At 37.6% G+C, this 26,921-nt stretch overlaps 1 protein-coding gene across 3 annotated transcripts in view; it reads left to right on the top strand.

Moving 5' to 3' along the window:
- Positions 1-26,647, top strand: part of LOC140158944 (unconventional myosin-Ie-like) — an 81,619-nt gene extending 54,972 nt beyond the window's left edge. For 2 of the 3 annotated variants that reach the window (XM_072182234.1, XM_072182233.1), the window contains exons 11-27: positions 1,462-1,545; positions 4,195-4,362; positions 5,195-5,280; positions 7,996-8,077; positions 8,617-8,723; positions 11,645-11,743; positions 12,070-12,214; positions 13,653-13,767; positions 14,307-14,476; positions 15,150-15,295; positions 16,188-16,337; positions 17,370-17,518; positions 18,836-19,030; positions 24,366-24,516; positions 25,020-25,210; positions 26,006-26,094; positions 26,137-26,647. In XM_072182234.1, the coding sequence (XP_072038335.1) occupies positions 1,462-1,545; positions 4,195-4,362; positions 5,195-5,280; positions 7,996-8,077; positions 8,617-8,723; positions 11,645-11,743; positions 12,070-12,214; positions 13,653-13,767; positions 14,307-14,476; positions 15,150-15,295; positions 16,188-16,337; positions 17,370-17,518; positions 18,836-19,030; positions 24,366-24,516; positions 25,020-25,210; positions 26,006-26,082 (2,115 nt within the window). In that variant the 3' untranslated portion in view covers positions 26,083-26,094; positions 26,137-26,647. The remainder of the gene's footprint in view (positions 1-1,461; positions 1,546-4,194; positions 4,363-5,194; positions 5,281-7,995; positions 8,078-8,616; positions 8,724-11,644; positions 11,744-12,069; positions 12,215-13,652; positions 13,768-14,306; positions 14,477-15,149; positions 15,296-16,187; positions 16,338-17,369; positions 17,519-18,835; positions 19,031-24,365; positions 24,517-25,019; positions 25,211-26,005; positions 26,095-26,136) is intronic. The other variant, XM_072182235.1, reaches the window with a different exon arrangement.
- The last annotated feature ends 274 nt before the right edge of the window (positions 26,648-26,921 follow it).

Genomic DNA, 26,921 nt, shown 5'->3' with positions numbered 1-26,921 from the left:
AAATCCTGGATGGTCAGTGACATTGTTTCACTGGCTGTCATTTATGTATGTGGAGACTTGTGTTAAAAAACCTTTCTCAGATCAATTTTCATGTCCACAAGTTGCCTGTGTAAATTTAAGGGTCTTGGGCGTGGGGGGTATGGGTGTGTGTTGGGTAGTGTGTGTGCACACACTGTACTTATAATATGTTCAGTACCTCCTGGGAGATATTGAAGGATGCTGTGACAGTCAAACAAACGCCTAATATTGGAGGAAGCTTATCCACGGACGACTAATGATAATGAGGCCAAAAAAAAAGGTGTTTGCTTGCCTCAACCGACCGACCCTAATTTTAGAAATCAGAAAAAAGGTTTTTTTCTATTTACTGTGCAAAAGAATACTGACCCTATTTTTGGACATTCCTGAAAAAGTTTTTTTTTTCTTTTCAAATTTTTGTATTCGGAAGATGTAAAAAAAGAAAGTATTTTAGAGCTTGTGTTCAACATTTTAGTTGTTTTGTAATGTTAGATGGTTCATTTTAATAACAAAATTGTCTGATTTTTCATATTTTGAGCCTACAAACAGTAAAGTTTGCTAGTAATTAAAAAAAGAAGAAGAAAAGAAAAGAATTCCCGACCGACCGACCCAATTGTTAAAATTCATTTGAGGGCAAGCAAACATTTTTTTTTCTTGGCCTGATGATGAATTTAGATCCAAGCACAATAATGCATTATATAGCAATTGACCACATTTATGGTTATGTATGCACTTGGATAGCAAAAAAGATGAATAAAACTCAAATGTGGCGATCCACAGTTGGATTTTAGAGATTTATCTCTTTGGGACCTAATCACAAAGAGGCTAGACTCTGTGTAAAATAGTGTACCTCTGGATTATTCTGCCATGCACTAGTCAAACTTTGATTTAAACTGTGTGCTTGTTTTCATTATGCCTGCAATTTAATTTGCGGATAGTGTTTGCAAAGCGCATTACACAAACCTTTGTAATGCTGAAGCTTAAAGACGCAACATGTGGTTGGTTTTGAGATGTTATCAATAAATGAGGTACAGTATTTTGCTCTCCATACATAACAAACCAATATGGACAAAAAAATAACAGACCAATCGCAACCAGTCAAAGTCTCGGCATCATCCGATAATGAGGGCCAATTGTTCCATGAAATGCGACTGGCGAAACTGCTACACACATACTGCGTATTATTAGTGTCTTTCGCGTAAAGACACAAAGCTCTATTGCATATACACGAAGACATGCAGCACTGGTGTGATTGTTAGACACAGCCAGATGGAAGAAATGGCCCTCATGAATATGCGAGAATTCACAGCATACAAAACACAGGGACTTGACTGGTTGCAATTGGTCTGTAGTAGTCTGTGATCTAATCTCTTTGGCTGTAAATATGCTACATTTTCATCTCATAACAATCACTTGTGTATTTTTCATTCTCCTTCTTTTTCACAGGAAGAGTATGTGAGAGAGGGAATCAAATGGAAGCCTATTGACTACTTCAACAACAAAATTGTGTGTGATCTTGTGGAAAGCAAGGTTAGTAAACATGTGCAATTGTGTTATTGTGAAAAAAATAATGGGCTATTCCAGCTGAAATCCACACTACCCTTGTGGAAGATTTCCCCAGAGGGAGTATGAGTTTTGACTAGAATAGACAATTGGGTAACTTCCATTTGAAATAATCACTCCAGTTGTGGAAGATATAAGTGAAACCATAATACAGGGGGAGTATTCACTCGGTCGGACATGCGGGAACATTGTCCCCTTCATCCCCTTTGCACAAGCGCGCACATAGCAACCAGCTCAAGAAAGGGGAATTGCACATGCGCACTCTGGTTTTACAAGGCTATTTCCCATTTGTGACGTCAGCCCGACCAAGAGAATGGGTTTCAAAATGATTAACCCTGACCAATTACATTTAATAATAATAATAATAATAATATTTATTTCTTATATAGCCCATTACATACAAAATCTCAATGCGCTTTACAATATATTAAAAACACCAAAACTACAAAGATTAATTGCACAAATACATTTCAACTATATCAAAAATATACAACTGATACCCAGATAAAACTCAGAACCAGCTGAGAGGAGACTAGGTTAAAAGATAAACAAATTTAAAAGTTTAAGAAACATCACTAAATGCATTGGTAAAAAGGTGAGTTTTTAAAATACTCTTGAAATGATTGATGGAATCTGCAGATCTGAGTTGTATAGGCAAGTTGTTCCACAAGACTGGAGCTGCATTACAAAAAGCTCTCTCACCATAAAACTTTGTATTGCACTTTCTGACACTCAACAACTTTTGTGTAGTGGAACGTAGTGAGCGGGTGGGTTGATATGTATTAACCAATTCTTTTAAATACAATGGGGCTAGATCATGCAAGGCCTTGAAAGTAATCAGGAGCACCTTGTACACGACACGCTGTTCAATCGGAAGCCAGTGGAGATCGTATAAAACTGGCTTCATGTGGTCACGATATTTTGCACGAGAGACTAGACGCAGCAGAATTCTGGATGCGCTGCAATTTGGCAATCTCATATTTTGGCAGGCCAACCAGAAGGCTGTTGCAGCAGTCTAGTCTCGAACTGACGCATATCCGTGTACAAGGCGCTCTGTTGATTTACTATCAAGATACTTGCAGATCTTACCAATCTTGTAGATAGCAAAAGAGGCTGATCTTGTTAAAGCTTTTACATGCTCTTTCATGTTAAGTGCACTATCAATCACAACACCAAGATCTCGGGCTGAGGTCGATGGATCTATAGCTGCATTACCAATGGTAAGTGGTGGTAGTGGCAGGGTCTTGACAAATTGAGATGACAGATGAATAACCTCAGTTTTTGTATCATTCAGCATTAGCTTATTGGTAACTGCCCATGCCTTAATATCTGAAACACACCGCTCAATTATATCAATACTCTCACTACGCTTGGATGGATCATGAACTATATACAACTGTGTGTCATCAGCATAAATCATATGACTCAACCCATAGGATGAAAATGATGTCACCTAGTGGGGCAGTATACATGGTAAATATGAGTGGACCCAATACGGATCCCTGAGGTACACCCTCATGAAGAAAGAATTCATCAGAGGTGACACCACAAACATCAATGCACTGAGAACGGCCCTTCAGATAGGATGACATATATTTCAACGCAGTGCCATCAATACCATAGCGTTGACGCAGTCGATGCAGCAAGATGTCGTGATCAATCAAATCGAACGCAGCCGAAAATCAAGTAAAATGAGAGCGGCCTCCTTACGCTGATCAACTGCACAAAGCAGGTCATTCTGAACGCGCAACAGAGCCGTTTCAGTGCTGTGATGTTTGCGGTATGCTGACTGCATTGGAGCATGCAAATTGTTTTCATCAAGATATGAATTCAACTGAGAAGCAGCAACTTTTTCAATTGTCTTGAACATGAATTTAAGATTTGATATAGGTCTATAATTATTTAGTTCTTCTGAAGCTAGACCAGATTTCTTGAGCAGTGGAACAACTCTCGCGACTTTGAGTTCTTGTGGCATTTCGCCTGAAATAAGTGACATATTGACCACGCGAGTGATACTTGGGAGAAGAGACTCCAAGTAGTCTTTCAGCAGCGATGATGGGATCGGGTCCAAAGGACACGATTTGATTACCGAGCTTGATATGATGCTACCAACATCCTCCTCAGTTACAGCTCTAAATGCGGTGAACTCACTAACACATTGGTCGCAGATTTCAGCAGAAATGTTGAGCGAGTCCGAGTTGTCAAGTGCACTCCTGAGATTCTTGATCTTGTTTTGGAAGAATGTTCCAAATTTGTTGGCCAGCTTTTTTGCGCCATCATGTGGTGGTAAAATTGGCGCAGAAGTAGGACGCGTCATGTCGTTGACAAGTCGAAATAATTGCCGATCATCACATTCGGAGATCTTGTTACGATGGTGATCACGCTTCGCTTGTTCTAGTTGTCGGGTGTAAGCTTTGCAGCTCTCAATAAATACTTCACGATCACATTCTAGTTTGGTTTTCAACCATCTGCGTTCATGACGACGCTTTTCTTGAAAAACATACTCCCCTGTGGAAGATATTTCCAAAATTTTCCACAGGGGTAGTGTGGATTTCAACTGGAATAGCCCAATATACTGCACCTGTCAACTGTTTTCATCTCTTTTTGTCTATACAGGTACCCCCAGGTATAATGAGTATCCTGGATGATGTGTGTGCAACCCTACATGCGGTGACAGAGGGCGCCGATGAGAAACTCTTACAGAAGCTTACTGGAGCGCAGGCAACTCATAAACATTACAACGGAACAAGTGACGGCTTCCTTATACATCACTATGCTGGAAAGGTATTTACTGGGATCAAAATTAATGGGAGAAGTATTTATTTTGTGTGAACAGATATTATTACGATCTCGGAATGACCCGATTGTGAGCTCTTGGAAGTGTGACGTAATAATCGGGTCATAAAGTTTAAATCCTTTTATATATAAACACATCAAAAGAAATAAGTCCCCCTCTGAAAATTTCATCGTAAAGTAAAACTTTGTACCAATAAAACGTACTTAGAAATAATTATATGATTGTTTACTAAGTGTGAAAATGAAAGATGTTCATGACTTCATGGCTGAATGAACCCAAGTTGAAGACAAAAACTGCCCTTTCCAAAAGTCACAAAGTAGGCCTATGCTTGGTAACTGTAAGGCGTATTAGGACAAGGAATTGAACTGGCCATCTTACAACTCACTGTGCTGAACTCTGCACCAAGGGGATTTGCATGGCTGAATGATCAAGAATCGATACACATTACAGTAAATGTTCACTTGGTGAGGATTTTAAACTGCACTCAACCAGATGGGGTTTTCCATTAGTAACAAGCCATGAATCAACTTTTGTGACAAGCATAGGCCTACTTTGTGACTTTTGAGAAGGGCACTTTTTGCCTTCAATTTAGGCTCATTCAGCCCTGAAGTCATGGAAATCTCTCATTTTCACACAACACTTAGTAAACAGTCATATAATAATTTCAAAGTTATTTTATTGGTACAAAACGAAACCTTACAATGTTATGACAACATGTTGAGAGGGGGATTTATTTCTTTTGATGTGTTTATTACTGAAAAATATCCTGCTATACAGAATGTTCCAGTAACTCAAACCATATGATTGTATTTTTGGCAGGTGCAATACGCCATAGATGGATTCTGTGAACGCAACCGAGATGTGCTATTTCCAGACCTCATAGAACTTATGCAGTCAAGTGAAAAGTGAGCAAAAACTACAAATTTATAAAAAATATAGTGACTATAGTCAAATCAACAAATTCTCGATCATGAGAGGATGTACCTTTGCGTCAGCGTACTTTTCATAGAATAACACGATCGCGCGACATGCATGACCGAACCATGACCTTGCCTAGCAACGACCGTGTGATTGGTCAATTCACAGAAGCTGTGTTTGCGCCGTAAGCGCCGGTATTTGCGTAGTACGCTCGACGCAAATATCAGTGCGTACCCAAGTTGGCTCTCATGATTATTTTGGCTATAACAGCTAATTTCTTGTCCCTGTATCATATGGGCTATTCCATCTAAAATCCACACTACTGTGGAAGGATTTTGGAAATATCTTCCACAGGGGGAGTATGTTTTTCAAATGTAATTGGTCAGGGTTAATCATTTTGAAACCTATACTCCCCCTGTATTGTGGCTTTACCTATATATTCCACAACTGGAGTGAGTTTTCCAAATGGAAGTTACCTAGTTGTATATTCTATTCAAAACTCATACTCCCTCTGTGGAAGACTTTAGCTAAATCTTCTACAGGGTGATGTGAATTTTAAATAGAATATCCATATGCCCATATCATACTAGCAATTGCAGCATGTAACAAAAAAAAAACCTGCTATAATAATCCATATAGCTTCCTAAGACAGTGACGTCAGAAAATCATAGTTACTAATTTCGGTGTGATTTGCCAATATCTCAGTGCTAATATGACATGTTGCAGCGCATGCACTTAATAGTGATATTATTTAATATCTCAAAATGTCTTTCCTGTAAGCAAAATGAAATAGTGGTTAAGTTTTGGGTCTCTTTAAAATTTAATTTCCTAAAGTTAATGTGTTATGTTCTTACAGGTCAATTAAAACATGCCTCTAATTAGCCTTTTTCGAGGTATGGCGTACAACAAAGGAGGGCAGTCTTCAATCTGGGTAAAACCCAGCAAATTCAAAAGACTTCGCCCACTTCATGCAGCGCCATCCTATTGTGTCCGTCATATCTCGAAAAGGCTAATGGAATGAAAGATGTCATGTTATTTTGTAATATTATTTAGCATCAAATTTTCAACAATGGAATCTAGTGGTGCCCAATCCTTGTCAAAATCAGAGGGCAGGTAAAAAAGATGAGGTAGAGAAAGGGGAGTTAAAAGGGTGAGTTACCCTCTGCATAGTTGGGCTTTGTATTATTGACAAAAATTTATAACTCTAATATTCAACTTATTACTAGGCATGTCACAGTGGCTGCACAATACTTCTGCCACACTGTGCATGCAAGCATAACAGTAAATTGAAAAGCGCGCGCATGAAAGTTGTTCAATTTTGGCAAACATCCATGCCGAAAAATTAATTTCCTCATATGTGCTATTTATCACAATTGTTTGAATTTTTGATATATGGTGTGTGAAACCTTTCTGTGACTACCATCGGGTTTTTTTTAAATAAATATTGCTTCGTTTAAGAGCTACTACCTATTTTTATGGATTGTTGAAGATCCCTCATAAATCAATAAATATAGGCCTTTTGAAAAATCAAGATCAACCACCATTTAGCTGAAATACTAATCTTTCTAAGCATGTAAATTATTTCCGTCGACAACGAATGGCACACTTGAGGAAAACGATTTGAAACAAAAAAACATTTTTAAGTGAGTTTAAAGGAGTAATATTCCAAACCACAATAGTTCTAAGTTATTGTGTGTGTCCAAGGCCACACCATTTTGTATACGCGGTATAATACAGGGGCTGTTCCGTTTACCGCTTCTCTTCCCATGTTAATCCAGATATTAAAATGTTAATTTAAAGTCTCATTGCAAATGAATTTTTATTTTTACTTTTCGGATTTGGCTTTGAGCAATGGTGACACATACCATATTTACAGAAAAAATGAAAATTCTATTCCAGACACCGTCAAAATGCCAAAGTTTGTTTTTTGTATTATATTAAAGTAATTAACTGCAGATTCTTTACTCAACATCATAACAGGTTCATACTTGACAAATTCATGATGAATGAAGACTTTCATTAAACATCGAAAAAAACCAAAATTACTCATGCCTAATTTACATAATAATTAATATCATGAATACATAATTAGCTGTAATAAGCTAATTTGCATAATTGATTACTTTTTGTGTATTTTTTTGTTATCAATTGAAAGAACTTTGTATACATATGTTTGTGAAAAAAACGCACCCTGATATCATGTACGGTTTTCTTTTGGCATCAATTTTGCATATTAATTAGCTGAACTAAGTCATTTTTTCAACTTTAATTTGTCTGCAGATTGGCCGGAATTGCTAAAATAGTATATTTGGTTAATTTATTATAATTATTCAATGATAAATTTTTTAATTTTGTTTTCTTTGACGAAGTTAAAAAAGATAGGCAATTAACCTGTGATACTTAAATTAACGTTGCTTTTTCAAGCAAGTGTCCAAATAAACCTTCAAAATCTCGAAATGTGCCAATTTTGTCATTATAGCAATTTGTGGCAGATTTTCATTCCATTTATGAGCATCTTAAAATTGACACTACGTCACAATGCATTGACCGATTTCAATTCGGTTTTTTGATTTTTGATGCTTTAATAAAGGTCATTCATGTAGAAACATTAAATAACGTGTTTCTGCTGCCCTTATTTTTGAGGTGATATACCTATTATTACTTTGCAATGAATGTTGTCTTGTATTTTGTTTAAATTTTAGCAACTTCATAAGAAGTATCTTTCCAGAGAAGGTGGGAGGAGCAACCAGGACAAGACCTACAACATCTGCCACTAAGATTAGGGTAAGTTAACAGGCCCATGGGGGTACAGACAGCAAAACTAGGGTGAGAGATATGACATCAAAAAAGCAGTCATTTAGTGAGAAGCCCTAAAATGAGGGGTCATTCAGTGGGATCTGACCAATTTTGGGCCATAACAGTCTAGAAATAAAAAATTATTTTAAAAATGGAGCAAAATTTTGAAAACATTGTGGTTATTTTAGGAAAAAAAAGGAGGGGCAGTAATTCGGTGATAGCTTATCTAAAATCAAATTAGAACTATTTAAAAAGGGGATCTTTTTTATGACAGCAAAAAAACTGGGTGAGAGGGAGAAGAAAAATTGGGGTTAATGTGCCTGCACAGCCTTGTCACCCATTTTCAGTGTGCCCTCCACAGCCTTGTCACCCATTTTTCAGTGTGTGCCCCCTCCCGCAAGGCCTATATTTAAGACATGTATTTCTTTATTGACAAGTTTTCCCTCTGCTGCCACATTGAGATCTTTTGATGAAGAAAACAATATAATTCTTCTACATTGTCTTGCCATTTGATCCTTTTATTGCAGACTCAAGCAAACAAGTTGGTAGAGAGACTTATGAAGTGTCAACCTCACTATATCAGATGTATCAAACCCAATGAGACCAAGAGGCCAAGAGACTGGGAAGAGAAAAGGTAAGGTATAAGAAGTGTCAACCTCACTATATTAGATGTATCAAACCCAATGAGACCAAGAGGCCAAGAGACTGGGAAGAGAAAAGGTAAGAAGTGTCAACCTCACTATATCAGATGTATCAAACCCAATGAGACCAAGAGGCCAAGAGACTGGGAAGAGAAAAGGTAAGAAGTGTCAACCTCACTATATCAGATGTATCAAACCCAATGAGACCAAGAGGCCAAGAGACTGGGAAGAGAAAAGGTAAGAAGTGTCAACCTCACTATATCAGATGTATCAAACCCAATGAGACCAAGAGGCCAAGAGACTGGGAAGAGAAAAGGTAAGGTATAAGAAGTGTCAACCTCACTATATCAGATGTTTCAAACCCAATGAGACCAAGAGGCCAAGAGACTGGGAAGAGAAAAGGTAAGAAGTGTCAACCTCACTATATCAGATGTATCAAGCCCAATGAGACCAAGAGGCCAAGAGACTGGGAAGAGAAAAGGTAAGGTATAAGAAGTGTCAACCTCACTATATTAGATGTATCAAACCCAATGAGACCAAGAGGCCAAGAGACTGGGAAGAGAAAAGGTAAGAAGTGTCAACCTCACTATATCAGATGTATCAAACCCAATGAGACCAAGAGGCCAAGAGACTGGGAAGAGAAAAGGTAAGAAGTGTCAACCTCACTATATCAGATGTATCAAACCCAATGAGACCAAGAGGCCAAGAGACTGGGAAGAGAAACGGTAAGAAGTGTCAACCTCACTATATCAGATGTATCAAACCCAATGAGACCAAGAGGCCAAGAGACTGGGAAGAGAAAAGGTAAGGTATAAGAAGTGTCAACCTCACTATATCAGATGTTTCAAACCCAATGAGACCAAGAGGCCAAGAGACTGGGAAGAGAAAAGGTAAGAAGTGTCAACCTCACTATATCAGATGTATCAAACCCAATGAGACCAAGAGGCCAAGAGACTGGGAAGAGAAAAGGTAAGGTATAAGAAGTGTCAACCTCACTATATCAGATGTATCAAACCCAATGAGACCAAGAGGCCAAGAGACTGGGAAGAGAAAAGGTAAGGTATAAGAAGTGTCAACCTCACTATATCAGATGTATCAAGCCCAATGAGACCAAGAGGCCAAGAGACTGGGAAGAGAAAAGGTAAGGTATAAGAAGTGTCAACCTCACTATATCAGATGTATCAAACCCAATGAGACCAAGAGGCCAAGAGACTGGGAAGAGAAAAGGTAAGGTATAAGAAGTGTCAACCTCACTATATCAGATGTATCAAACCCAATGAGACCAAGAGGCCAAGAGACTGGGAAGAGAAAAGGTAAGGTATATGAAGTGTCAACCTCACTATATCAGATGTATCAAACCCAATGAGACCAAGAGGCCAAGAGACTGGGAAGAGAAAAGGTAAGGTATAAGAAGTGTCAACCTCACTATATCAGATGTATCAAGCCCAATGAGACCAAGAGGCCAAGAGATTGGGAAGAGAAAAGGTAAGAAGTGTCAACCTCACTATATCAGATGTATCAAACCCAATGAGACCAAGAGGCCAAGAGACTGGGAAGAGAAAAGGTAAGGTATATGAAGTGTCAACCTCACTATATCAGATGTATCAAGCCCAATGAGACCAAGAGGCCAAGAGACTGGGAAGAGAAAAGGTAAGGTATAAGAAGTGTCAACCTCACTATATCAGATGTATCAAACCCAATGAGACCAAGAGGCCAAGAGACTGGGAAGAGAAAAGGTAAGAAGTGTCAACCTCACTATATCAGATGTATCAAACCCAATGAGACCAAGAGGCCAAGAGACTGGGAAGAGAAAAGGTAAGGTAGTGTCAACCTATACATCGGGAGAGCGTGGCGCAATGGTTAGGGTACTTGCCTTTGGTGCACAAGGTCCCGGTTCAATTCTCGGCGGTGGCAATTTGCTGGGATATTGACTTGGAAAAAAAAAGTCTGAAATTAATTGGCAACGTTGTAGATTCATTTCAGACTTCTGCTCTCCCCACGGTTCATTTAGAGTTAGGTAAATGAATCATGAAAGTACTCCGTCCTTCGGAGGGACGCTAAGCCGTCGGTCCTGTGTGCAGAGAGCCATACCTGTACATGTATCTCGCAGCCAGTTTCGAAAAGAGTAGGGTGAACCCGTCCCAGTTTTCAAATGGACCCCAATGGAAATAAGCTTCAATAGAGGCTTTCTTGGTCTATCCTGGGTTGTCAAAACCCGAACAAATCAAACCAAACAGTTGTATGAAACCTAAGGAGTGTTTTTGACTTGCAAGAACTTCAAGGTCCATATCCCCCACTGAACTTAGCTGAGTTTGTTTTGTCTCCAATGCATTTGATATTTAGAGAATAAACAATAGGATTTTTTTTGTTTTTACTATCCTCTACCGTGTGATAGACGACAGACAGGTCCAATATTTTGAGTAGTGGATGCCAGCATCCACTACAATAAAAATATTGGACCTGGCTGTGTCATCTATCATAGGTAGAGGATAGTAAAAACAAAAATTCCTATCGTTTATTCTCATTCTTAATCGGTTAAATATTATTTTTTAATAACTGTAAACTATTTTTAAGCAAAAACTAAGTTACCGTCATAAACACACCACTTATTATAAAATGAACAAAACTTGTTTACAACTTTACGTATTCTGTTGCGCGTACTGCTAGCGCGTGCGCCTATTCTGCACTAGTCTACGCATACAACGCGATACATAAGCGAACCTCTACAAACGTGTTATGGGTTATCAACACTTGTAATGACGTGGGGTCGTCTACAGCTTGATAAACGGCACCCAAAATAATGCGATCATCCAATCAGATTATGTGTCTACGAACCAGACCACTCCCACTGACTAAGAATTGTCTTTATTTTATGTATTTGACACTCTATATGTGTAATATTCTTGTTTTGTAGAGTATACCATCAAGTGGAGTACCTGGGGCTTAAAGAGAACATTCGTGTCAGACGTGCTGGATTTGCGTACCGCAGAGAATTTGACAAGTTTCTTAGGAGGTAATGTAACTTTAAGCAATATTATAACATTTCCATCAGAAATAAATTTGTATTTCTTTTCCACAAAATGTTAGTTTTCACTGTCAGATACAACCCCCCCCTTTTAATTTTGAGTCGAACAAATGAGGCAAAACAAAGAAAATTGCTATTTAATTCCAGCGTCTATATCGCCAATGTGTGTCACTCTGTCAATCGTGCCTGAGGTCAGTCCTGTTGATGTGTGTGACCATCCCATATGCCATGTACGTACCGTGTTATGAATATCGCATACATGTTCTACTAATATTGCAATTGTATGAATAAAACGATGGGAAAAATATTTTCAGATATGCGCTACTGACCCCCGAGACATGGCCACGATGGCGTGGGGATGTCAGATCTGGTATCAAGCACTTGATGAATGCCGTCAACATGGATCCTGACCAGTGGCAGCTAGGAAAGACAAAGGTCTTCATCAAAGCTCCCGAGTCCGTAAGTACATTGTCATTGTGTATCAGAGTGAGATTGGAGTCTCTGTATTAATTGGTTTTGTGATGTACCAAGTAATTTTCATGTAATATGGATGCCATCATGTACATCTTATGGTTGTCACCTGGAAACCAGCATATCTTTTAATTTCATCTGGTAATGTTTGTTTTCAGTACATTTTGACATTAAGAATTTCATCTGATCAAGACCAGTTGAAAACTTGCGTTGTTCTGGTCGTTTCATCAACCATCGGTTGACTTCATCAGCAGTGTTGCTGTTTTGAAGTGCTGTGTGATATTGACGAAGGGGCCTACCAACTTTCACATCTATGCGATCCAGTGTTGCATAAGAACTTTGACACAGGAGGTGATGCTGCTCCAACTTCTAGAGTTACCAGTTCAATATCACACAGCACTTCCAAACAGCAACACTGCTGATGAAGTCAACCAATGGTTGGTAAAGTGTGCTGAGGCTTGTGGATCAACGTCTAGATGTTGTGCCTGTGCGTAGTGCACTATAAATCACTGCACTGCACTTTTTTGATGAAACATTCAGAAAAACCTAAGTTTTGAACTGGTCTTGATCAGATGAAATTCTTAATGTCATGGATAATTTACAGACCTGATGAATTTATTCAAGGACTTCAGTACGTTTTGGTTTCCTCTGTCCCTATGTAAAGAAAAATTTGCAAAAGCATTTTAGTTCAAATCAGAATTGTCAAAGATCAGATCATGTCAGATTTGTGAAGTTTATATTTTGGAATTGCTGTAGTGACAAACTCGGAGAGTATATTGTAAAGCCCATTAGATATTCTTAGAAGTGATATTTGAGCTATACAAATATATCTTATTATTTACTTTATAACTTGATATTCACAGAATTGAAATGCTACACAAAAATGATAATATATAATGTTGTTTTAAACATTCACAAAATTGGTATGTTAAAATTGGGCAAAGTTCTGGGGAATGTCTAAATCAATGACATTGCATCAAAGGGGATGGAGGGAGTTATAATTTGAAATCAAATCAAATCAGGCTTGGTGCCCCTTAATCAAATGCTATACCACAGGTTTAACTCATCCTCTGGTCCCTGTGCATTTGGAACATAAAGTGCACCATGATAGGGGCTGTCCACATTAGGCTATCCAGTTGAAATCCATACACCCCCATTAGAAGAAATGACCTAATCTCCCACACAGGGGGTGTAGATTTCAAATGGAGTCACCCGTTCAGATAACCCCATTTGCAATTCATACACGCTGTGTGGAAGATTAAGGTCATGTCTTCCACAGAGGGTGTATGGATTTAAACCTGAACAGCCCAGTGTAAATGCAATATGTTTGCTTTTCATCTAAATGTTTGTATTATTATAGTACCACATAATTTTGCTAATACACGAGTGACAAAGGTTTCCTTGTTTATGTTTTTTCCTTTTGTAGTTGTTCTTGTTAGAAGAGCAGAGAGAAAGGAAGTATGACTTCTATGCTCGCAAACTGCAGAAGGCTTTCAGACGATACAATGCTCACAAGTACTACCTTAGACTAAAAGAACAAGGTAGGCTAAAATATCTAGCTAATTCATGGAGAATTTTGTCCAACAACAATAGAGGTTATCCACGTCACTCATGTGTGACTTCTAACAAAAGGTGCTGGTTCCTGTAGTATTCCTCATTCAAACCAATTCAATGCACGACCTCGGAGTTACCTGCATGACTTTGGCGGGCTATTTTTGAAACAGGCATGGTTGCACATGCAGGTACTTCTTTTGAAAATCTTAAACAAGGTATAGCAGTCGCTGATAGGATATGCAGCTTATAGAACACGGAAACCTCTATAGAGTAGATAAATTGTAGAAAAGTGTTTAAAAATGTGTTTATAGTACTCCAAGTTGCAGACAAACCTGGGGGTGGCATATGGGGCAGTGTGCACCCTCTGAAGATTATCCCAGAATTTGATGATTTTAAAAACTTCCGGAATACCCTGCGCACAAGTATAACCATATTCCACCCTAATTATAGGCCTAAAACACAGGGTGCATATAATAGGGGATATAAGAATTATACCATAATACTTGTGTTTGTTTGATTCTTGCAGCTAGTGATATCTTGTACCAAAAGAAAGAGAGGCAACGCTATACACTCAATCGTAACTTCGTTGGAGACTACATCGGCTATGAACACAACAATTCGCTGCAAGCTCTCGTTGCAAGAAGAGAGCGTATTGAGTTTGCTGACAAGGTCAGCAAGTACGATAGGAGGTTCAAGGTAAAGTGAACACACTTTTATTTCTCTTTTAAGAGAAATGTTTAAATAATTAAATAAATGTCAGTGATTTAATGTGCGCTACACCTAAGTACCAGCACACTTCAACAATTGTTCCGCTGCCATTAGGATATATCAGAATCATTTCCGCTTCAATAAGTCCGTAACTGATGCACAGGTACTCTCAGCTGACTTAGATTGTGCTTACCCCCCAGCAGCTCCCCATTTTACACCTGGGTGGAGTGAAGCAATTGGTAATTAAGCCGTCTTGCCCAAGGATGCAAGACACTGGCCGTGTTGGGGCTCGAACCAGCAACCTTTTGATTATGAAGCTCGCGCCTTAACCATTAAGCCACATTTACCCTTCATCCCATTCAATAATTGGAATACACTCCTAGATAGTAAAGAACCAATCAGAGCAAACATTATTAAAATATGAGATGTGCTTGAATATTGTATAATTGCATGTGTGCGCACTCTTTCGGATGCATTCATTTTTAACATTTTTAGTGACAATTTTGTTATTAAATTAGCACAAATCTTGGGATTTTTCTTGTGTATGATATACACATGCTCATGCATTATACACATCAACATATCAGTATGTGTGCATTATTTTGTACAATTACACAAGTTATATGCATTTATTAACCGATAAATATGACATCCCTGACAGGTGACCAAAAGAGATCTACTGCTATCCAGTAAGAACATCTACCTGATTGGCAGAGAACAAATCAAGAAAGGTCCAGAAAAGGGAGTTATAAAAGATGTACTAAAGCGTAAGATACCACTTCAAGCAATAGATAGAATCTCACTCAGGTAAGGTGGCATATCCAAATTGGGCTATTCAAGTTGAAATCCATACACCCCCATGGAAGATTTGACCTTAATCTTCCACACAGGGAGTGTGAATTTCAAATAGGCTTACCTGAATAGGTGACTCCATTTGAAGGGAGTGTGAATTTCAGATAGGGTTACCTGAATAGGTGACTCCATTTGAAATCTAAACCCCCTGTTTGAGAGATTAAGGTCATGTCTTCCATAGGGGGTGTATGGATTTCAACTGGAATAGCCCATGGGTTTGATCTTGGGATCAACCGGTGGTGCTTAGTTGATCTCTTGTATTTAAGGAATATCAATTAATTCACGGCTGTTAATTGTTCAGAACTGTATGTATGTGAAGTATTAAACAATGCAATGTTACCATTAAAACTTAAATAATATTTATATATATATATTTAAATTCAAAGAACAGACCTTCCAGAATAGGTAGTCGTTACTCTGAGTTTCATGCCTAGAAGGCAATCGTCAGACGATATATATATATATATATTAAAACTTAATTAATATTAAAACTTAATTAATATTGATATTAAAATTAAAATTATTTGGTTTTATTACTGTGTGCAACATCAAAGTCACAACTTACGCTGTCGTTTACTAGTATTTACATCAGCTTACACCAGTTGCCCATCACTCAAAGTGCACTTGGCACAGTTACTGCGCCGAACTGTGTGCATGTCATTCTATATCAATCCATATGAGTCAGTCCACTTACAGTGTGACTAAAATATAGAACAGTTTATACATGTTGATGTGCATCTATGCATAACCAAGAATATATGGCAGACTCTGAAAACTACTGTCAATTCTTATATTATAGTTTCCTCATAGATTCTTAATTAGAACCAATCTTTTCTTTATTTCACAGTACTCTACAAGACAACTTCTTTGTCATCCATGTTCAAGATGAATATGCTAGTTGTCTAGAATCCATGTTCAAGACAGAGTTCCTCACAGTTCTCAGCAAGAAGTACAGGGATACAGCAGGTCGGGAGCTGCAGTGCGCGTTTTCAGATTCGTGAGTATTTTGGGCAGAGAGAAGTTAACAATAGACTTAATCCTGTGGGTACTGCTGCCTTTCTTACACAGTCCCTGATTGATTAATTAAATAATACAATCGTCTGAGTAACCAATCAAAATAGAGCTTTTAGATATCTTTGCAATTTTAAGCTTCGTCCCCTTCAGCCCCACTGACTATTCTTACAATATCTCCGATTGGCTCTGTACATCATATATCCCTCTCTGTAGCCAATCAGAATAGTTCTTAGAGGCAGGTAGTTAATAATGGATTCATTGTGATTGGTTGTTCCATCTAATTACTGGTATCATAAATTTGGGTAATTCCTCTTGATTTACTTAATTCATAACAGTTGTCTTAGTGTAGACATATCTGTTAGATATTGATTAACAAAATCATGTATTGTAATTTGTTAATTATCATTGAATTCATCATTTATACATACACAAATCGAGTAATTTAAAAGGATCAGACTAATATATTAAACAGCATTAGCCCTAACGATCCAGTTGCTTTTTGGCAAGGGGGAAGGAAGAAAGAAAGGAGAAGGAGAGAAAACTTCTTTCTCGGGTGCGATTTTGAACCCCCGACCCCTCAGGTGCCACACCCGTGCACAGGCCTACCTTGCCACAGGGGTCTAGCAGCTTTCAATGGCTATGTGACTGTTCGCATGATGATGCAATCGCATCACATGGGATACCCGCACTTGCATATGATTTGTGAATTGAGGTTTTTTGATGTTTGGTTCGGTTAGGGTTAACATTGTAAATCAGGCGAGTGTCATTTCATTCAAGGCGAGCAACACAACATTTTCACTGCCGAGTATTGTAGTCCGTCCCATGACACTGAAAAACACTTTAGTCAGCACTTTGAGAACAGAAAAGAAAGGATACAAATCAAGGTACAAGGTGTAATATAGATGCCTGATAGGATTTCCTTTGTAGATATTTCACAAATTACCTGAAGTTGAGGCAAACTCTTATCATACATGAATCAGACAACTGACTATGTGCTTTACATGTTATATTTTAGAATTGATTTCATGGTAAAGAAAGAAGGTTGGGGTGGAGGTGGTACCAGACAGATCCGATTCCTTCAAGGCCAAAGTGATGCAGCTATTATCAAACCATCTGGAAAGGTCCTCACGGTTTCAATTGGGAGCGGAATGCCTCGTAACTCAAGTAAGTTTAGCATGAGTTAATGATTGGTGGATTGATGTAGATATAATTAACTCTCTTCATGCGGGTGTCGACTGCAGACAACATGTTTCAAATTTTGTTTAAAAATTCAAAAATTTCAGAAATGTAAATTTTCGTGCCAATATTTGGAATCAGCATGAAAATTGCATTAAAATGAGTACCAACAAGCCTAGTATTGGTTGAGTAGTTCTTAAGATAGCTCTTGATATTTTGAGAAAAAATTTCAAAACTTGAACTTTTTCCTTTGAAGCGCATGGCTAGCAGGCAGAGCATTAAGAAATAAAGGGTAATGCCAAATTCATTTACCTGGGCTATTCCATTTAAAATCCACACTACCCCTGTGGAAGATTTTGAATATATGTTCCATAGGGGGAGTATGTTTTTCAAATGTAATTGGTCAGGGTCATTTTGAAACCCATACTTTCCCGTATTATGGCTTTACCTTTATCTTCCACAACTGGAGCGAGTATTTCAAATGGAAGCTACCCAATCGTCTATTCTATTTGAAACTCATACTCCCTCTGTGGAAGACTTTTGCCAAATATTCCACAGGGTTAGTGTGGATTTTAAATGGAATAGCCCAATGTGTCAAGAGGCAGTAAAAACATTAAATAATTTGGGTGTAAAGGATGATAAGGCAGCAATCTTTTTTTCTATTCTTTTACTGCAAAAAATAGAGCAATTTAAAGAGAAAATATCTATTTTTTTTCTTTTTTCAAAAATAATTTACAACTAGGTAAAGACGCATAATGTATCGACAGTGTATATCATGGACTATGTTGTATGCGTAACTAAGCGTAATGCTATACATAGAATGTGCTATGGCACCAAATCAGAGAATGCGATTCTGAATAATGGGCAGTTGGGGTAATAGAAAGAATTATATTGGAGAGGGCTGATATGGCTATATTCCATGTCACTCAGATGATTGTGTTGGTCTGCATCTAGCAAGCTTGGGTTTCTATACTGTGGTTGTTAGCAGTCTGCATATAATGCAGCTATGTACTAAATGCCTTTGCACACATCTTTGATTACACTCATGTTCTAATAGGCCTGGCATCCTTCAATTTCATCCTATGATGAAAGTACAAGGGGTTATAAGCCTTTTGAAAGTTTGTCTAAAATATTTATTATTTTGATAGTTGTAGCTCTTATTGGAAACAGCTTCTTAAAGAAGAAACTTTTGTTGGTAATTTTATCCAATTACTTTTCTTATAGTTTTGAAAAGTGCTAATAAACTTTCAAATAAATTTACCAGAATTTGTGCATACTAATAGTATTACAATTTGTCACTATCAGGACCAGGAATCCGACAGGTTAACGTAACAGATGCTGATCGTAGGAATGCATACCAGGGTAATGGGCAGCCCAGGAATCATCCTCAGTACAGAGAAAATCGTGGACCACGTAAGAACACACCATCCGTACCATATGCACAGGTTCCTAGACAAAGTAGAAGAGGAAAAGCAGCACCAGCCATTCCATCTCATGGGGGTAAGAGAGCATTCATCACATTGATGGCTATCAAAAGAGGTGACATTTGTGTAACCTTTAACCTTTGACATTATCATCATTTATTTATTCATCTATTTATGAACTATTATTATTAAGAAATGTATTTAGCTCTTATTTAGTCACACGCAATATAAACCAGACTCGCCCCACAAGCCATATGTCACACATATATACACCAGTTCTGTCTACAGTATAAATTTATTTGACAAGAGCAGGTTGTTTTTTATAATTAATTTTTTGACCTTTGGCAAGATTTAGGACTCTTTAAACAAAGTTTGCTTTGGCGTAGGTTCGAGTTCCTGTAATACTGGCAGTGAGCAAGGTTTCCAATCCATACAATGCTTGTATGTTTTCCTTCTCCTGGATGGAAAATTTGCCATGAGAAAGCTTTATATCAACACAGGTGCATTTATAGATGTTATCAGCCCCCCGACTGAACTTGGCTGATTATTCATTGCACAGTGTGTAGCCTGAATGAAAACCTACACAAGGGATTACAAATTTGGTACATGCATAAGGGCTGCTGCTGGGGGGTCCTGGCGACCATCAAGTCGACATCTCAACAGTCATAGGCACCCCGACTTGTCCAGCATCATGAACTACATGATGCTGAACTTGTGCAACTTTTAAATGTGCAAGAATCATGCATGATGGGCAAACAGTAGTGTTCCAGTTAGGCAGGATACATGACGGCAGGGTAATGATGGCTTTACCTACTGTTCACTATAGTATTCAGCAAGGTCCCTCAGCAGTGTCCGGTTGCTCTTTCTGATTATTGCCAGTGTTGCCAAAACTTTTCAGCGTCAAGGCGCGGCGCATTGACTTGCCAGGCCGCGATAAAGGATTCTCAGGTAGCCCAATTTTTTAATCTTCCAAGGAAGCACCCAATACCAGATATTTGGGCGGATTTACCCAAATTTAGGGCGCAAAACACCCAATTGGGCGGAAAAGCACTCGACTTTATAACTTCCGGTACTTCAGCTAAATTGAAAGGAAAATACATCAAATTACTGCCGCGGCCTGAGACTGGCAAAAGTAGCCCAATTTTAGACAAGTAGCGGCATGCATTTTTGAGTAGCGGCAAGTACCCCAATTGTGCGTCTAAGGCGCGGCGTTGGCATCACTGATTATTGCGTAAAAAAGAAGTAGGTCACACCTGTGTCACGTGATGCTATTGCAGCTTGATTGGCGAATGAGGTGCGGATGTGATGATGACATAATCCAATTAGCCAATCAGAACCCCACTCCCTGTTTACACTATAACAGTGCCAGATCAGCATACCACTGAAGAAACTTGTTATAAACTATAATGATCTTATCCCCGATGTCCCGTTGTTGATAATTTTGTAATTATTTTCCTGGATGATGATAAATTACATAAATAGATGAACTAACAGAGTTAACTAATGCTTACAATGTCAACCTCTTTTGTGCCATCTGTGGAACTTGGACCAGTTTATTTATGTATGAATCAAACAGATACAGGTCTGCGTGAGTTTCGTAATGTCAGAACTGAATGTGAAATGAAAATATGCTTTCTATATTTTGATTTTCAGGAAAGCAAATGTATAGTGAGGCATGTTGTATGGTTTCAAAAAACATTTCAAGGTCCAAATTTGTGATCGCTCTCTATGTAATCAGAGTTTGCTGTGTATTTACATCAACTTGTTTTCATTATTTACATCAACATGTTTTCATGCTAACGTCACTGGGTGGGAAAAACCTTGTATGTACTTTTTGCCCTTGAACATGGATGAAGCAAACATATCAATGTAAAGTCTACACAAACAAGGCTTTATCCATTTTCCAGGGCCAAAAGTAAAAATGAGATGTTTCCTGCATGTACTTTTTGCCCTTGAACATGGATAAAGCAAACTATTCAATATAAAGTCTACACCTACAAGGCTTTATCCATGTTCAAGGGCTAAAAATACATATGAGGTTTTCCCACCCAGCGATGTAATGTTATTAGGAAAAAGAAGACTTGTATTGTATTGATTATATTGCAAGAAAATTGTAATAAAACAAACATTTTTGTTGTTTTTAGTTTAAAATTATGAGATTTGTTTCAATAAAGAAGATTGGAAACTTTGAATTTTGAAGTTTATCTTGCCCTGGTATGATCTGCATTGGTGGCTTCCAGCAGACTTTGCAAAATTTGTAAAAGCAATCATAAGCTTTATAAGTATACAGTCAGTGTTGGCACCAGGGATTTTTTTAAAGTCGGAAATGAGGGAAGAAAAATCTGGGGAGGAAAAATCTGCATTTTTGCCCAAAATAGTTTGATTTTCAGTGATTTTTGTTCCGACCCTCAAGTTTGGCATGCCACTGTATACAGCAAGTCTTCTTTTGTCTTAATTCTAATATCATGATCATGAAAACACTTCACTAATCACACTGATGTCAAAAACACTCTTCATTTCCACTGATATTTTTAAACAAAAATACTTGGTTTTTCACACCGGTTTATCTTAAAGACTTCTCACATATTTACTTACTCTCACACTGATTTTCATTTACAAATGAAGAGCTTAGTTTCAAAACCCTTTACATCCACTTGAGCAATTTTGAGAAAACATCAAAAAATCATCTAAAAAATCACTGATATAAGAGGGTTTGCAACAAAAGCAGTTTTTGGCGGGATGCTCATCCTACCCAGGCATCCCATCAAAAACTGCTTTTGTTGCAGACCCCCCTTATATCAATGATTTTTTTTTATTTATTAATGTTTTCTCAAAATTTCTGAAGTGGATGTAAGGGGTTTTGAAACTAAGCTCTTCAAATACTGATTTCCATACTGTTTCATTTATAAGATTGATTTTCATACTGATTGATGTTCTTCTTGGTGGATTTAAAGCACTGATTTTCATACTGATTTGAGTTGGGACTAAGACACGGTCCACACGAGTGTGTTTTTTTCCCGTCGATTAGGATTGTGTCATAATCGTATTATGATATTAGTACTGTGTGTCCGATTAATGTCATCGGCATACTACAATCGTGTCATCAATCGCGAATGATGAAAATTTCCATCATTGGGCCGGTTTCTAGCATGATATTGTGTCGTAATTGCCAATGACAATTACTTGTGTGTACGCATTTTGTTGTTGTATTTATGTTTACTCAATGGGCTTCGTAATTACCGTAGCATGAATTTATTACGACACGATGACGAGGTGCTGATCATTCTCATCATTCATGTATCATAATCGTGTCATATTCGGGTAATTACAACACGATAACGAAAATATACTAGTGTGGACTGGGTCTAAAAAGGTATTTTAGACTCAGTCCACACTAGTATTTTTTCGTCATTGTGTCGTAATTTTCAGATTATGACACGATTATAATGAATGATGAGAGCGTTCACATGGTTAGTACCTTGTCATCATGTCTTAATCACTTCTGGTTATACACCTGCCATGGCAATTACGAAGTCCATTGAGCAAAGGTACACACAGGTAATTTTCATGGGCAATTACGACACGATCATGCTACAAACCGGCCCAGTGATGAAAATTTTCATTAGGTAATGATGACACGATTGTAGTATGCCGACGACATTGAGCGGACACACAATACTAATTTTGAAATACGATCATGACATGATCATAATCGAAGGGGAAAAACACACTCGTGTGAACTGGATCTAAAAAAAGGTATTTTAGCCTCGGGTTATAAGCACTGATTTTCATACTGACTTGGTTGAAGAACTGATTTTCACACTGATCAATTTTCACATCTGATTTTCATTTCTTGATTTGTTTAAAAATGTATGCATTCTGAAAAACCATTCTCAATTTTCACACACTATCAAATCTATATATATCTATCTATATACATCTACATCTGTCAATTTTGTATTAATTCGCTGTTGTAGTGCACGTTAGAATATGACCGTTGCTAGGTCAACAGGATCACGCTTTCTTTGTTACGAACCACTGATCAAAATGATCACAACACAAAGCCTATGGCATATCAAAATTCGGAACAGGTGTATGAGCTCAGGCTTGGAGCAGTAACCAATGGTTACTAACGTGCACTACGGCAACAAATACCACCAGTGATAGGTATGCTTACTGAATAAACATAACTATTACAACTATTACGATAGTGTACAGGTTTGCTCCGTGATTGCATGACGTCACGAGTGGTTTAATGTGAGGTTTTCATATGTCCTATCATCACATCAGAGTATACTATGCACATTTATCTAAATTTATAATTACGATTCATACACTCATTCATACAGGTGTACTACACATACTATGTGCAGTGCTTTTGGACGCGTTCATTTTTATTGCGGACTGATGCATTTGTATTTACTCACATTTTCCACATTTTTAGTGACAATTTTGTTATAAAAATACATGTAGCTTTTCTGGTGTATGAAATAGGTTAATAAATGCATATCACTTGTTGCTCGAAAAATCGGACAAAATAATGCACTTGTTCTGGTGATGAAGATGTGTCTTATGAACCACTAACTAACCCCCCACCCCCACCCTGTGGATAAGATGCATCAACATCTACTTGTTTATCTACATCTACATCTACATTATTTTATTAACCTATACATGTAGTTTTAAGGGATCTGGAATGAGCGTTTTGAGCGTTTCAACAGTATATTTTGTGGGACATGAGAGCACATCAGACATATCGAATTGCATTCTGAATACGAAGAATGTCTTTCTGATATCAAATAATTTTCATTTTTTGAAATTCACGATATAATAAAAATTTTATGACAAATTATTAAAATTTGATATTTTTCACATTTTTGATATATAACAGTCCTCAGTAAATTTTATAAATCTAATGATATATTCTTAAAGTGTATGTAGCTGGGAGAAAAAGCTGATGATCAATTGAAAATTTTGACGTTTCATATTGAAGATATGGATTTTTTCCCAAAAAGACCTAATTTTTTTTGGTGTTTTGGGGAAAAAAAATCCATATCTTCAATACGAAAGGTCAAAATTTTCAATTGATCGTCGGCTATTCATCCCACCTACATACACTTTAAGTATAAATCATCAGATTTATAAAGTTTACTTCGAAAGTACTGTTAAATATCAAAAATATCAATTTTAATCATTTGCCATAAAATGTGTATTACATTGCTAATTTCAAAAATCAAAATTATATGATATCATCAGGCCATTCTTCGTATTCAGAATGCAATTCGATATGTCTGATGTGCTCTAATATCCCACAAAAATACTGTGCAAACGTTCATACCCCTTCCCTTACAAATGTTTATAGCAGCAGATGCAAAAATGTTCAAATGGTATTGTTAATACTTTGCCTTTAGCTGGAGATCCTCGTAAGAGGTTAAGTGGACGTCGACCAACCAGCGGCGTTCATCCATCACTGCCTAAAAGTGGCGCTCAAAAACTGGCACATCGCGGCAATCCACAGTTCTCTACAGACTTTTTACGCACACCAGATGCAGGAGAGTCAGGGTTTGTAGTACTTTAATGGCTTAGTATAATAGATGTAGTCTCATGCTCAATGGTAAATATTGCCATTGTTGCTCAATGGTAAATGTTGAAAAGTGTGTAAATATCAGACAAATTGTGATGATCAAATCATCAAAATACGACAGGGAAATATCATGGCCAAAGATAGTGAGCAAAACATGCTATCTAAATGCTTAGTTTAAATTGAACTGGCTGTTTAGTATGATATGCCCATAATATATCCTGATATCCCCAGGAACGTACAAATAAAGAGTGTTAAACTGTTCAATGTAGTCCACAATAGTTCATTGATAGGGGTGAAGTACACCTGTTTCATGCAAGCAATTGTTGAAGGCACAAAGTTAACATTTTTGAAATTCTGCATACCCAGAAATATATTCCTAGCTACTGGCCTGTATGTAACCCTGTACATAAACAAAGTTTCTGTGATCATTTTGATTTGTGACATGCAACTGATGAAATCACTTATCTTTGAACATTTTCAGAGTTAAACGGCAGACATTAAAGGGCGGTCGCGGCAAACCAGCACCAGCCGCCAAGCGTCCTAAACCACAAGCAAAACCACCACTGCCAGCCAAGAAGCTACCACAATGCAGAACCTTGTACAACTATGATGCACAGGATGTAGATGAATTGACATTTGTGCCAGGAGAAGTGGTAGAAATACTTAAAGAAGGTAAGCTTATACATTGGTTCACCTCAGGTTCTGAAGTGACGTAGGTGCATGTTTTGCTAGTTACAGTATTGGATCAAATACGTCAAGTAAGTTGCGCAGAGGATGCCGGTGTTTAAAGGCAGGTTGTCAGCACACTTGCAGTGCAACCGCGAACAAGCATGTTTGAGGCCACTTCCAAACTTTAAATGAACCAAAGAATAAACATGCGGTAGTAATGATGTACCCCCTTTTAGCAATCTATAATCGTAAATGAACCACATATGTGACACAATCTGGTCCATGGAGCCAAAGGCTGCAAATTTGAAACTGAGATAAAGGTAAAAATATGGAGTAAAAAACAATAAAATACATCAAAAAACTTAATAACTTTAGACCCATGCATACTAGACCTTTGGTGTTTTCAGTAAATAATAATGTAATAATTACAGTAACTTAAATTTCCAAAGTGCCTCCTTTGGCCCCCATGGACCAGATCATGTCGCATATATCGTCGCAGTTCTGGCAAAACCTTGTAACTCCAATAGCTGCTATGTGTTAAATATGCACAGTACAATATATTATATTGTACATATTTAACACATAGCAGCTATTGGAGGTACAAGATTTTTTCCAGAACAGCAATGATATATTTTTAACATAACATAGAGGATCAAGCTTTATGCTGTGATTGTATGACACCACGGGTTTTATAATACAAGATTGTCCCAAAATATTAGGGCACTATAGAGTTGCGTCTTAAAATGATCCGTGTAAAATAATTGTCTTATTTTTGTTTGTTTATTTTTTTAATTTCAGATCCATCTGGCTGGTGGAAAGGACGATTACGAGGCAAAGATGGACTGTTTCCTAGCAACTATGTGGAAAAAATCTAAAATGTGAAAATTTTTCCTAGCAACTATGTGGAAAAAATCTAAAATGTGAAAATTGTAACAAAACACAAGTGCATTATGGGTAGTTCTCTCAAGTAATTATGTTTAATGACATATCCTGCCATGCAATACATATATTATGCAAAATAGGCACACATATTTGCCATGTTTCATCCAATATGTTGTAATGAAGCTATTTTGTTGTCACAAGGGGAACATTTAGCAGGTAATTAGTAATGTTTCCAGGTGGTCTTGTATTCTGAAGTGGATATCATGCTCATGTATGGATTTTCAAAATGGACCATAAACAAGCATTTTCCTAGGGCTTCCCTAACACCAAAAACATGTATTTTGGTCATGTTTACTACCGTAAAACAGCAAAAAGCTATCATTATTTTGCAGTTTTTTGATGATTCATGTCCAAGGTCCTATCAAACATACCCTTTTTTCTGATTTTTGAAGTTTTGACATCCTGAATGATGTGTACGCGACATCATTTGCAAGTGAATAACTACCCTTTTTACGCATTTTTTTGCACAAGCATGATATCCACCTCAGAATACATGTGTCCCCCGGGTTTTTTTTAAATAAGGGAAACTTTTTTGACTCAACAAAATAGTGAGTTCCATTGGGCTTTTCAATTTGAAATGCTTACACCCCCTATGGTAGACATGACCTTCATCTCCCACACAAGGTATGTGAATTTCAAATGGGGTTACCGGTATGGTCGACTCCATTTAATCTATACCCATCTGTGGAAGATTAAATCTATGTTTTCCAAAGGGGGTGTATGGATTTCAACTGGAATAACTCATTATACCACCAGATTGTTAATGCTGCCA

This window comes from Amphiura filiformis, chromosome 8 (genome assembly GCF_039555335.1).
Source record: "Amphiura filiformis chromosome 8, Afil_fr2py, whole genome shotgun sequence".
Classification (NCBI taxonomy): Eukaryota; Metazoa; Echinodermata; class Ophiuroidea; order Amphilepidida; family Amphiuridae; genus Amphiura; species Amphiura filiformis.
This window is presented reverse-complemented; position numbering and strand designations above follow the sequence as displayed.